Source organism: Sminthopsis crassicaudata, chromosome 1 (genome assembly GCF_048593235.1).
Source record: "Sminthopsis crassicaudata isolate SCR6 chromosome 1, ASM4859323v1, whole genome shotgun sequence".
In the NCBI taxonomy this organism is placed as follows: domain Eukaryota; kingdom Metazoa; phylum Chordata; class Mammalia; order Dasyuromorphia; family Dasyuridae; genus Sminthopsis; species Sminthopsis crassicaudata.
Window position 1 is genome coordinate 548245753 of NC_133617.1, and position 13227 is coordinate 548258979.

General features: G+C 34.4%; 1 protein-coding gene across 1 annotated transcript in view; it reads left to right on the forward strand.

Annotated features, from left to right (window-relative positions):
• Positions 1–13227, forward strand: part of LOC141550899 (solute carrier organic anion transporter family member 4C1-like) — a 90468-nt gene that overhangs the window by 39081 nt on the left and 38160 nt on the right. Inside the window, exons 3-4 of the mRNA XM_074282007.1 lie at positions 454–636; positions 1612–1708. Of these exons, the coding sequence (XP_074138108.1) occupies positions 454–636; positions 1612–1708 (280 nt within the window). The remainder of the gene's footprint in view (positions 1–453; positions 637–1611; positions 1709–13227) is intronic.

Sequence of the window (13227 nt, forward strand, 5' to 3'; positions counted from 1 at the left end):
ATATATATATATATATATATATATATATATATATATATATATATATATATATAGTGAGTGTTTAAAGCTTGCAAAATATTACACACATACACACACACACACACACACACACACACACACAAAATTTTTGATCCTTACATCTAATCTGACAGGTAAGTACTTTCAGGTATCATCCCTATTTTATAAATGAACAAACTGATTCAGAAATATTACCTGTCTTTTACATGATCATGCAGCTAAATATTAATGACTGATTTTGATAATGTTTTTCTAACTCTATGGCTAGGATTCTTTCCATCATGATGTTTTTTGAAATTAGAGTCGAATACAGCCAAATTTAATTTTAGTATGAGAAATAAAAACTTTTAAAAATTCTCAAAGTATAGGTTTTAAATGAACACTTTGTGCCAAGTTTTTGCAAATCACAATTTCTTTTTCTTTCCTTTTTTTCAGACACTTGCCCAGCAATGGGAAACACTACCAGTTGCAAGGATACTAATTCCAAGCTTTCTAGCTACCTTTATGTGTTCATCTTGGGACAACTCTTTCTGGGAGTAGGAGGAACTCCTCTTTACACACTAGGAACGGCTTTTATTGATGACAGTGTTGCTACGCATAAGTCATCTCTTTATATAGGTGAATATGTGTTCTAATATAATTGACCCATTATGGTATTTTTTGCTTTGCATTTTTTAACAGAGCAACACATAAGTAGGAGGGGGAAAAAGGCTAGTAATGTTTCAGGCAGATATTTTCCATTAAACCACATTTGCAGAATTATTTACTATTTATGTATTTTTATTACATAAAAAAGATTAAAGTATACTTAGTTATTATAAAATCCATTGAATTCTACTTAATGTTAAAAGATGATGGACATCATTAATATAATGATGGAAGGTACCTCAGAGTTTAATTTAAGAGTATCACAACATCCCTTCGTATATACTGTATTTTCTTGCCTGTATTGCAATTTTCCAAATACCCTTATATATTTTTTGTTTATTTTGAAGAAAGCAGTTATATCTCTAATGAGGATATATTTTAGACTTAATAGGGCACTTAGAAGGTTATTGGACTATTGGATATTCCAGTCTATCTTCTCCAGGCCCTGTAAACAGAAGCTTTAAATATCTATATTGCTCTCTTTATCTCTATCCATACATGTGACCAGGTATGTAGGTATAAGTCTATCAACATAGACATAAATGTAGAATTAAGTAGGTTGATACAGATGTGAAGAATAGTATTTTCACATGCAAGGACTTTTCATAGAATACCATTCTCTTCAAACACAGCTGAACACAGAAAGTAATCATTATTCATAATAATAACTTAGGTTTATGGGCATATATAAAGATAGTGCTCAATCTTTGAAATCATGAGTATCAGATACATTTACATCTCCTAGATACTTTGGCTTTATGTCTACATTTTAACAACTTGCTTATTGAACAAATAAATGTTTAATAAATGTAAAAATAAACCCATTTTTTTGGTAATACTCATGCAATTTCAAATGTGTTGTACCATACAATTTCTTCACATTGTTATACATTTTGAAAGAAATGTTAGGCATATTTTCATGTTCTATTTTTTCTTTTCTTATAGGAATTGGATTTTCTATGTCAGTCCTAGGTCCTGCTATTGGATATGTTTTGGGAGGACAGCTGCTAAAAATCTATATAGATGCTAATATGGGAAAAAGGCAAGCCAACCAATGTATTTAAAAAATTGTTTTAATGTTTATGTCTCTATAAGTTTTGATATCATCAACCCTCATTTTCTCAATATGATTTTTTTTTTGGCCCATTCAGATGTTCTTGTGGGATTTTTATGCATGTTGTCCCCTAAGTGTTCCTTCTGTATTCTCTTAATATGCTAAGATCATTTGTCTAGATTGTTTATCATTAGGTGAGTTCTAGTACAGAATGCCCATCTGTTCAAGTTTGTTCTCGCTGCATGATCAATCCACCCACTTTTCCTTTAATGCAACTTTATGATATTTTGTGCCATTCTTGTTCATAATTTGTCATTGATAATATCATGAAGTTTATTTACATTCACCAAGTTCCTTTGATTATCACTTTGTGACTTGCAGTTTTTATTCTTCTGAAATTGTGATTCTTCATGATTTGGTACTCTAGTACCAAATGTTATATATAACATTACTATAAAGATTATAGGTTTTAAAATGATGAGTTTTGGCTTTAAGCATAAGCTTGTGGTTGTTAAAAACTGCCCATTTCTATGCATCTTTGTCTGGAAACCACTTCTATTTCCTTATGCAGTATGTTGAAAAGTAATCTTAGAATCTAAAGATGTTGGCTCCATTGCCATCAATAGAGAAAAAAGGTTGTTATGGAAACCTAAATAGGTCTTTTTTCTCACCTGTATTTGCTCTCCTTTCATCTTTATCCTTGACTACTTTGAGATGATCTGGCTCTTGTTTCCAGGTTTCTTTAAACTTCCAGTTCCTCTTGCTGTTCTTGTCATTTGAGTGAAAATCTACCTTACTCTTGTAAGGTCTTCAAACAATATTCTACAATAAACCATGTCATGTTAGTCACATAATTGACTGACAGTTATAGAGAATATGAGATTTCATTATGCCTATTGTTTATTCACTATAGAAAAATATTAGAATCAGCAGACCACATCAAAAAAATTTTTTCCTTTATATGTGTCAAAGTATCACAAGATTTTTCGAAGGAAGTAACAACAGAGATAACTCTGACAATTCCCTATTTTCATCATGTGAGAGATATGCCAGGGAGACAGATGTATAGCTCCAAGCACTATTTGCTGCTTTCATGGAAGAAGTCCAGCTGAGTTGATTAATTGAAGAAGAGTTACTTAAAGATGGTGAGATTCTCCAGATATACCTAATTTCTTAATGACATTGTGCTGTTTGCATCAAGTCTCAGAATTTTAAAAAACATTATAAATTGGATATATAATTACGGGGGGGGGGGGAATTCAGCCTATTTGGGAAAAACCTGGTATGTGAAGAATTTCCCAGACTAGAATAATACCTCTAGGTATAGGGGAGAATAGGAGTCCTCCTAGGTAGGGAAGAGTGGTACCTGAGGCCTTAGTCTCTCTTTCCCAGGACAATATAGACAGGTTCTGAGTCTCATTTTTACATTGGTGATGGAAAGATAGCACAGGTGGAGGGGTGGGTAGGAGAATTGGAAGTGGTGGTGAAAGGATGAAGATTGGCTTTTAGAGATTCAAATATAAAGCACCCAGCATTTACATCTTTTCACAGAACATTCTTGGGATGGGATGGAGAGGGGAACCAGGCTTTGCAAGGTGGTACTTAAGGAAGAGACCCTTATCAACTGGTTCTTATTCAATGATAGATGATTTCTCTGTTCCTGCTCTCCTTAATCACTAGATTCCAAAGCAATGAAGGCTAAAAAGAAGCTTCTTATTCTTTTCATTCTCCCCATCCCACTTTTATTCCTATTAACTTTATATATAACCTTCTCTGTCCTCCCCTTCTTTTGAAACCCTTTCCCTCCCCCACCTTTGTTTTTTTATTTTTCATGTATTTTCTAATATATGTATTATGTATATCATATATTTCTAATATTTCTAATACTAACTGATAACCTGGCTCTCCAGGAAGGCTGAATCCTTTCTTTCCAATTACCCTTTAATTTCTAATCCAATCCAATCCAATGGGTTTGGCACTAAGTTAAGTGCTAAAAGTACAATTAATTTTTTTTTTTATTCATTTTTCCAAATTATCCCCTCCCTCCCTCTACTCCCTCCCCCCGATGGCAGGTAATCCCATACATTTTACATGTGTTACAATATAGCCTAGATACAATATATGTGTGTAAATACCATTTTCTTGTTGCACATTAATTATTAGCTTGCGAAGGTATAAGTAACCTGGGTAGATAGACAGTAGTGCTAACAATTTACATTCGCTTCCCAGTGTTCCTACTCTGGGTATAGTTATTTCTGTCCATCATTGATCAACTGGAAGTGAGTTGGATCTTCTTTATGTTGAAGATATCCACTTCCATCAGAATACATCCTCATACAGTATTGTTGTTGAAGTGTACAGTGATCTTCTGGTTCTGCTCATTTCACTCAGCAACAGTTGATTTAAGTCTCTCCAAGCCTCTCTGTATTCCTCCTGCTGGTCATTTCTTACAGAGCAATAATATTCCATAACCTTCATATACCACAATTTACCCAACCATTCTCCAACTGATGGACATCCATTCATCTTCCAGTTTCTAGCCACAACAAAAAGAGCTGCCACAAACATTTTGGCACATACAGGTCTCTTTCCCCTCTTTAGTATTTCTTTGGGATATAATCCCAATAACAGCAATGCTGGGTCAAAGGGTATGCACAGTTTGATAACTTTTTGGGCATAGTTCCAGATTGCTCTCCAGAATGGCTGGATTCTTTCACAACTCCACCAACAATGTATCAGTGTCCCAGTTTTCCCACATCCCCTCCAACATTCATCATTATTTGTTCCTGTCATCTTAGCCAATCTGACAGGTGTGTAGTGGTATCTCAGAGTTGTCTTAATTTGCATTTCTCTGATCAATAGTGATTTGGAACACTCTAAAAGTACAATTAATTAAAAAAAATTAAGCAAGTTTCTGCCCTTAAAGGAGTTTACAATTTAAGGGGACAGGAGACTACAAAAGGAAGTAGGAAATGGAGGAGGAGGATGGAGTACTTGGGGGCATCCTATTCAGTGAAGTTGAAAGCACTCCTGGTAGCAGATGCAAGAGTGGAATGATGTCTGAATGTAGTTCTTATCCTCTTAAAAAAAAGGCATTGGGAGGAGTTTGATATTCTGTTCTAACCAAAGGGAGAAGAGGCTGAGTGAAGTGGAATCTATAAAATAACTTGGCCAGTTTAGAAGTGAGGAGCTTATCTTGGGAGGAGCATCTGTTTTCTTGATGTTGAAAGGATGCTGGGAGTGAATGGAGTGAGTCTAGTTTCTGTTCTCTATAAAGGTAGGCGCACAGCCTTCTTGTCCAATTTTGTCCTTTTTTTTTTTTTTTTTAACTACCCTGAGCTCCAAGTTCGTTATTATCCTCAGTTCTTATAATAAAAAAAAAAAAAACACCCAAAACAAAAAACTATCCATTAATTAATCAGCACATTGATGAGGCAAGTGGAGTTAAGTGACCTGCCCAGGATCACACAACTAGAAAGTGTCTGAAGCAGTACTGAACTCAGGTCCCGTACTGTGCCCCCTAGGTGCCCTAGCTCCTATAATCATTTCTTTACTCTGCCTCAACCACTAACAGGCACCTAATCCTCACCTACAACTCTCATCTCTATACTCAAGAATTCTGAATTTTCTCTTCTCTAAACTTAACTTCCTGTCTTTTATTCTCTTCATTGACCTCACTTCTTTAAAACTTATTCTTTATCCTTATGAAGATTTTCTTTTCTTTTACGTGCCCTTTTTTTCTTAGTTTGTTGACCAGTAGTTTCTTATACTATCACCTTCCCTTGAATCCCTTGTTCTCTTGGGTTAAAGGCCTTTAAGTTTAAAGGCCACTATGTCAAATCCTAGGCCTGCCTTATACCTCTATCATTTATTTTGGATTTCCCCCATCATCTCCATTCTTAATTAGTTCCTAATGAATGCTGCTGGAGAAAGTCACATAACTGTTCTGTGGTCAATATAAATTTAGGCTATGTAATCTTAAATTTGACCCTCATTGCTATATAACAATTCTTTTATTATTTCCTGATTGACTTTGTGCTATATTCTTCTTTTTATATATACTACCTTATCAAATTCAAGAAAAGACTTCAGCTATCCTTTTATTGGCTAAAAAATGGCCATTTTTGTGAACTCCCTCTTCTTCCTTGCTCTATTTCTCAAAATCCTTCTTAGGGTCCTTGATTTTCTCTTCTTTTAAGGTAGTCTTTGATGCAGGGAGTTAGCTCCAAGACTAAATTTGTCTTCCTAATTCCTTTGCCTTCTCCTGCCTTCCTGTCTCTTCTAGGAACTTGATCATTTCACCTTTCACCTTTTCTTTTCTTTTGTCATTATCTATTTATTTATTTACTTTTGTCATTATTATTTTGTCATTATTACAAACATTCCAGGTTCTCTTCCAACCTTTAAAACAAAAAAAAAAACCTCAAGAACTTTGCAAATTTATCCTATAGTTCTCAAGTTGCTATTTAAAAATAAAAAAACTTTTTTTTTTTTTAAAGCTTTTTATTTTTCAAAACAGTGGACAATTCTTCAACATTAGCCCTTGCAAAATTCTGTGTTCTGATTTTCTCCCACTTCCTCCATGCCATCCCCTAAAATGGCAAATAGTCCAATATATGTTAAATATGGTAGAAATATATGTTAAATCTAATACATGTATGCATATTTATACAATTATCATGCTGCTCAAAAAAAAAGAAGAGAAGCAAAATAAAATACAAACAAACAACAAAAAGAGTGAAAATGCTAGATTGTGAACCATACTCAGTTCCCTCAGTTCTCTCTTTGGGTGTAAATGGCTCTCACCATCACTGAACAATTGAAACTGGTTTGAATCATATCATTGTTGAAGAGAGACTTGTATAATCTTGTTGTTGCTGTGTTCAATGTTCTTTGGTTATACTCCTCTCACTCAGTATCAGTTCATGTAAGTCTCTCCAAGCCTCTCTGAAATTATCCTGTTGGTCGTTTCTTACAAAACAATAATATTCCATAACATTGATATGCCACAATTTATTCAGCCATTCTCCAACTGATGGGCATCCATTCAATTTCTAGTTTCTTGCCACTACAAAAAGGGCTGCCACAAACATTTTTGCACATGAGGGTCCCTCTCTCTCCTTTTAAGATCTCTCTCTCTCTCTCTCTCTCTCTCTCTCTCTCTCTCTCTCTCTCTCTCTCTTTTTTTAAATTTTATTTTATAATTATAACTTCTTTTTGACAGTACATATGCATGGGTAATTTTTTACAACATTATCCCTTGCACTTACTTCTGTTCAGATTTTTTCCCTTCCTCCCCCAACCTTCTCCCCCAGATGGCAGGCAGTCTTATACATGTTAAATATATTACAATATATTCTAGATACAATATATGTGTGTAGAACCGAATTTCTTGTTGCACAGGAAGAATTGGATTCAGAAGGTAAAAATAACAGTTTACACTCATTTCCCAGTGTTCCTTTTCTGGATGTAGCTGATTCTGTCCATAATTGTTCAATTGGAATTGGATTAGCTCTTCTCTATGTTGAAGATATCCACTTCCATCAGAATACATCCTCGTACAGTATCATTGTTGAAGTGTATGATGATCTTCTGGTTCTATTCATTTCACTCAGCATCAGTTGATGTAAGTCTCTCCAAGCCTCTCTGTATTTCTCCTGTTGGTCATTTCTTATAGAACAATAATATTCCATAACATTCATATATCATAATTTACCCAACCATTCTCCAATTGATGGACATCCATTCATCTTCCAGCTTCTAGCCACTATGAAAAGGGCTGCCACAAACATTTTGGCACATACAGGTCCCTTTCCCTTCTCTAGTAGTTCCTTGGGGTATAAGCCCAGTAGTAGTATGGCTGGGTCAAAGGGTATGCCCATTTTGATAACTTTTTGGGCATAATTCCAGATTGCTCTCCAGAATGGTTGGATTCTTTCACAACTCCACCAACAATGCATCAGTGTCCCAGTTTTCCCACAGCCCCTCCAACATTCATCGTTATTTGTTCCTGTCATCTTAGCCAATCTGACAGGTGTGTAATGATATCTCAGAGTCATCTTAATTTGCATTTCTCTGATCAATAGTGATTTGGAACACTCTTTCATATGAGTGGAAATAGTTTTAATTTCATCATCTGAAAATTGTCTGTTCATATCCTTTGACCATTTATCAATTGGAGAATGGCTTGATTTCTTATAAATTAAAGTCAATTCTCTGTATATTTTGGAGATGAGGCCTTTATCAGAACCTTTAACTGTAAAAATGTTTTCCTAATTTGTTACTTCCCTTCTAATCTTGTTTGCATTAGTTTTGTTTGTGCAGAAACTTTTTAGTTTGGTGTAATCAAAACTTTCTATTTTGTGATCAATAATGGTCTCTAGTCCTCCCTTGGACACAAACTCCTTCCTCCTCCACAAGTCTGAGAGGTAAACCATCCCATGTTCCTCCAATTTATTTATGATTTCGTTCTTTATGCCTCAATCTTGGACCCATTTTGATTTAATCTTAGTATGTGGTGTTAAATGTGGGTCCATGCCTAGTTTCTGCCATACTAATTTCCAGTTTTCCCAGCAGTTTTTGTCAAATAATGAATTCTTATCCCAAAATTTGGGATCTTTGGGTTTGTCAAACACTAGATTGCTATTTTTATTCACTATCTTGCCCTGTGAACCTAACCTATGCCACTGATCAACTAGTCTATTTCTTAGCCAATACCAAATGGTTTTGGTGACTGTTGCTTTATAATATAGTTCTAGATCAGGTACAGCTAGACCACCTTCACTTAATTTTTTTTTCATTACTTCCCTTGAAATTCTCGACCTTTTGTTGTTCCATATGAATTCTGTTGTTATTTTTTCTAGGTTATTAAAATAGTTTCTTGGAAGTCTGATTGGTATAGCACTAAATAAATAGATTAGTTTAGGGAGTATTGTCATCTTAATTATATTCGCTCAGCCTATCCAAGAGCACTGAATGTCTTTCCAATTATTTAAATCTGATTTTATTTTTGTGGCAAGTGTTTTGTAATTTTGCTCATATAATTCCTGACTCTCCTTTGGTAGATATAGTCCCAAATATTTTATACTATCGACCGTTATTTTGAATGGAATTTCTCTTTGTATCTCTTTCTGTTGGATTGTGTTGTTAATGTATAGAAATGCTGAGGATTTATGTGGATTTATTTTGTATCCTGAAACTTTGCTAAAATTCTGAATTATTTCTTTTTTTTTAAAATTTTTATTATATATATATATATTTTATAATATTATCCCTTGTATTCATTTTTCCAAATTATCCCCCCCTCCCTCTATTCCCTCCTCCCGATGACAGGCAATCCCATACATTTTACATGTGTTACAATATAGTCTAGGTACAATACATGTGTGTGAATATCATTTTCTTGTTGCACAATAAACATTAGAATCCGAAGGTACATGCAACCTGGGCAGACAGATATTAGTGCTAACAATTTACATTCCCTTCCCAGTGTTTCTTCTCTGGGTGTAGCTACCTCTGTCCATCATTGATCAACTGGAAGTGAGTTGGATCTTCTTTATGTTGAAGATTTCCACTTCCATCAGAATACATCCTCATACAGTATTGTTGTTGAAGTGTACAGTGATCTTCTGGTTCTGCTCATTTCACTCAGCATCAGTTGATTTAAGTCTCTCCAAGCCTCTCTGTATTCCTCCTGCTGGTCATTTCTTACAGAGCAATAATATTCCATAACCTTCATATACCACAATTTACCCAACCATTCTCCAACTGATGGACATCCATTCATCTTCCAGTTTCTAGCTACAACAAAAAGAGCTGCCACAAACATTTTGGCACATATATGTCTCTTTCAGCTCTTTAGTATTTCTTTGGGATATAAGCCCAGTAGTAGCGCTGCTGGGTCAAAGGGTATGCACAGTTTGATAACTTTTTGGGCATAATTCCAAATTGCTCTCCAGAATGGCTGGATTCTTTCGCAACTCCACCAGCAATGTATTAGTGTCCCAGTTTCCCCACATCCTCTCCAACATTCATCATTATTTGTTCCTGTCATCTTAGCCAATCTGACAGGTGTATAGTGGTATCTCAGAGTTGTCTTAATTTGCATTTCTCTGATCAGTAGTGATTTGGAACACTCTTTCATGTGAGTGGATATAGTTTCAATTTCTTCCTCTGGGAATTGTCTGTTCATATCCTTTGACCATTTATCAATTGGAGAATGGTTCGGTTTCTTATAAATTAGGGTCAGTTCTCTATATATTTTGGAAATGAGACCTTTGTCAGAACCTTTGTTTTTAAAATATTTTCCCAATTTGTTACTTCCCTTCTAATCTTGTTTGCATTAGTATTGTTTGTACAGAAACTTTTTAGTTTGATGTAATCAAAATCTTCTATTTTGTGATCAATAATGATCTCTAGTTCTCCTCTGGTCATAAATTCCTTCCTCCTCCACAAGTCTGAGAGGTAGATTATCCTCTGTTCCTCTAATCTATTTATTATCTCCCTCTTTATGCCTAAATCATGGACCCATTTTGATCTTATCTTGGTATATGGTGTTAAGTGTGGATCCATATCTAATTTCTGCCATACTAATTTCCAGTTTTCCCAACAGTTTTTTCCGAATAATGAATTTTTATCCCTAATGTTGGTATCTTTGGGTTTGTCAAAGATTAGGTTGCTATATATGTACCCTTTTTTGTCCTTTGTATCTAATCTGTTCCACTGATCTACCGGTCTATTTCTTAGCCAGTACCAAATGGTTTTGGTGACTGCTGCTATATAATATAGCTTTAGATCAGGTACACTTAGACCACCTTCCTCTGTGTTTTTTTTCATTAGTTCCCTTGCAATTCTCGACCTTTTATTCTTCCATATGAATTTTGTTGTTATTTTTTCTAGGTCATTGAAATAGTTTCTTGGGAGTCTGATTGGTATAGCACTAAATAAATAGAGTATTTTATATATTTATATAATATATTATATTATATATATAATATATTATATATTTATATAATATAGAGTATTTTATATATTTATATAATATGGGGAGTATTGTCATCTTTATTATATTCGCTCGGCCTATCCAAGAGCACTGAATGTCTTTCCAATTATTTAAATCTGATTTTATTTTTGTGGCAAGTGTTTTGTAATTTTTCTCATATAATTCCTGACTTTTCTTTGGTAGATGGATTCCCAAATACTTTATACTCTCAACATTTGTTTGGAATGGAATTTCTCTTTGTATCTCTTGCTGTTGCATTTTGTTAGTGATATATAAAAATGCCGAGGATTTATGTGGATTTATTTTGTATCCTGCCACTTTGCTGAAATTTTGAATTATTTCTAATAGCTTTTTAGCAGAGTCTTTGGGGTTCTCTAAGTATACCATCATGTCATCTTCAAAAAATGATAATTTGATTTCCTCATTTCCTACTCTAATTCCTTGAATCTCTTTCTCGGCTCTTATTGCTGAGGCTAGAGTTTCTAGTACTATATTGAAAAGTAATGGTGATAGTGGGCAACCTTGTTTCATTCCTGATCTTATAGGGAAAGGTTCTAGTTTATCGCCATTACATATGATGTTTATTGAAGGTTTTAAATATATGCTCGTTATTATTTTAAGGAATAGTCCATTTATTCCTATACACTCAAGCGTTTTTAGTAGGAATGGATGTTGCATTTTATCAAATGCTTTTTCTGCATCTATTGAGATGATCATATGGTTTTTATTAATTTGATTATTAATATGGTCAATTATACTAATAGTTTTCCTAATATTAACCGAGCCCTGCATTCCTGGAATAAATCCTACTTGATCATAGTGTATTATCCTGGAGATGATTTTCTGAAGTCTATTTGCTAATATCTTATTTAAGATTTTAAAGCATCAATATTCATTAAGGAAATTGGTCTATAGTTTTCTTTTTCAGTTTTCGATCTACCTGGTTTAGGTATCAGTACCATGTCTGTGTCATAGAAGGAATTTGGTAGGACTCCTTCAATCCCTATTTTTTCAAATAGTTTACATAGCATTGGATTTAGTTTTTCTTTAAATGTTTGGTAGAATTCACATGTAAATCCATCTGGTCCTGGGGACTTTTTCTTAGGAAGTTGGTTAATAGCTTGGTCTATTTCTTTTTCTTAGATGGGACTATTTAGACTACTTACTTCTTCCTCTGTTAATCTGGGCAAGTTATATTTTTGAAGGTATTCTTCCATTTCATTTAAGTTATCGAATTTATCGGCATAAAGTTGAGCAAAGTAGCTCCTAACTATTGTTCTAATTTCCTCTTCATTAGTGGTGAGTTCACCCTTTTCATTTTTTTTGATTGCATTATGGTCTGAAAAGGATGCATTTACTATTTCTGCCTTACTGCATTTGATTTTGAGGTTTTTATGCCCTAGTATATGATCAATTTTTGTATAGGTTCCATGAACTGCTGAGAAGAAAGTATATTCCTTTCTGTCTCCATTTAGCTTTCACCGAAGATCTATCATATCAAACTTTTCTAGTATTCTATTTACCTCTTTGACTTCTTCCTTATTTATTTTGTGGTTTGATTTATCTAATTCTGAGAGTGCAAGGTTGAGATCTCCCACTATTATAGTTTTGCTATCTATTTCCTCTTGCAGCTCTCTTAATTTCTCTTTTAAGAATTTAGATACTGCACCACTTGGTGCCTATATGTTTAATATTGATACTGCTTCATTATTGATGCTGCCCTTTAGCAGGATATAATGCCCTTCCTTATCTCTTTTGATTAGATCAATTTTAGTTTTTGCTTGATCTGAGATGAGGATGGCTACTCCTGCTTTTTTGGTTTTGCCTGAAGCATAATAGATTCTGCTCCACCCTTTTACTTTTAGTTTGAATGTCTCACCCTATTTCAGGTGTGTTTCCTGTAAACAACATATAGTAGGATTCTGACTTTTAATCCAGTCTGCTAACTGCTTCCTCTTTATGAGGCAGTTTGCCCCATTCACATTTATGGTTAGAAGGACTAATTCTATATTGCTTGCCATCCTATTAACCCCTGCTAATGCTTTTCCCCTTTCCTTCCCTTTTACCCTCCTATCCAGTATTAAACTGGTGAACACCACTTGCTTTTCACAGCCCTCCCTTTTTAGGATCCCTCCCCCACCTTAAAGATCCTCCCCTTATTTTACCCCTTTTCCTCGAAATTTCTGTATTCCCTTCCCCTTAGCTTACTCCTTCCCTTTCACTTTTCAATGAAGTGGAAGAAGTTTCACCATAAATCGAATATGTCTATTGATACACACTATGTTCATCTCCCTCCTTTCTTTCTCTCAGATATAATAGGTTACCTTTGCCTCTTCGTGAGATGTAGTACCACCACTTTACACTTTTTTATGATATAATCTCCTTTCCACCACTAGTTTCTTAGACAAATTGTACATATGTTCTTTACATATCTTTGTAGCAGAAATATAGTTCTCAAGATTTCTTTTTACCTTTTTAGAAATCTCTTGAGTTCTGTATTTGAAGG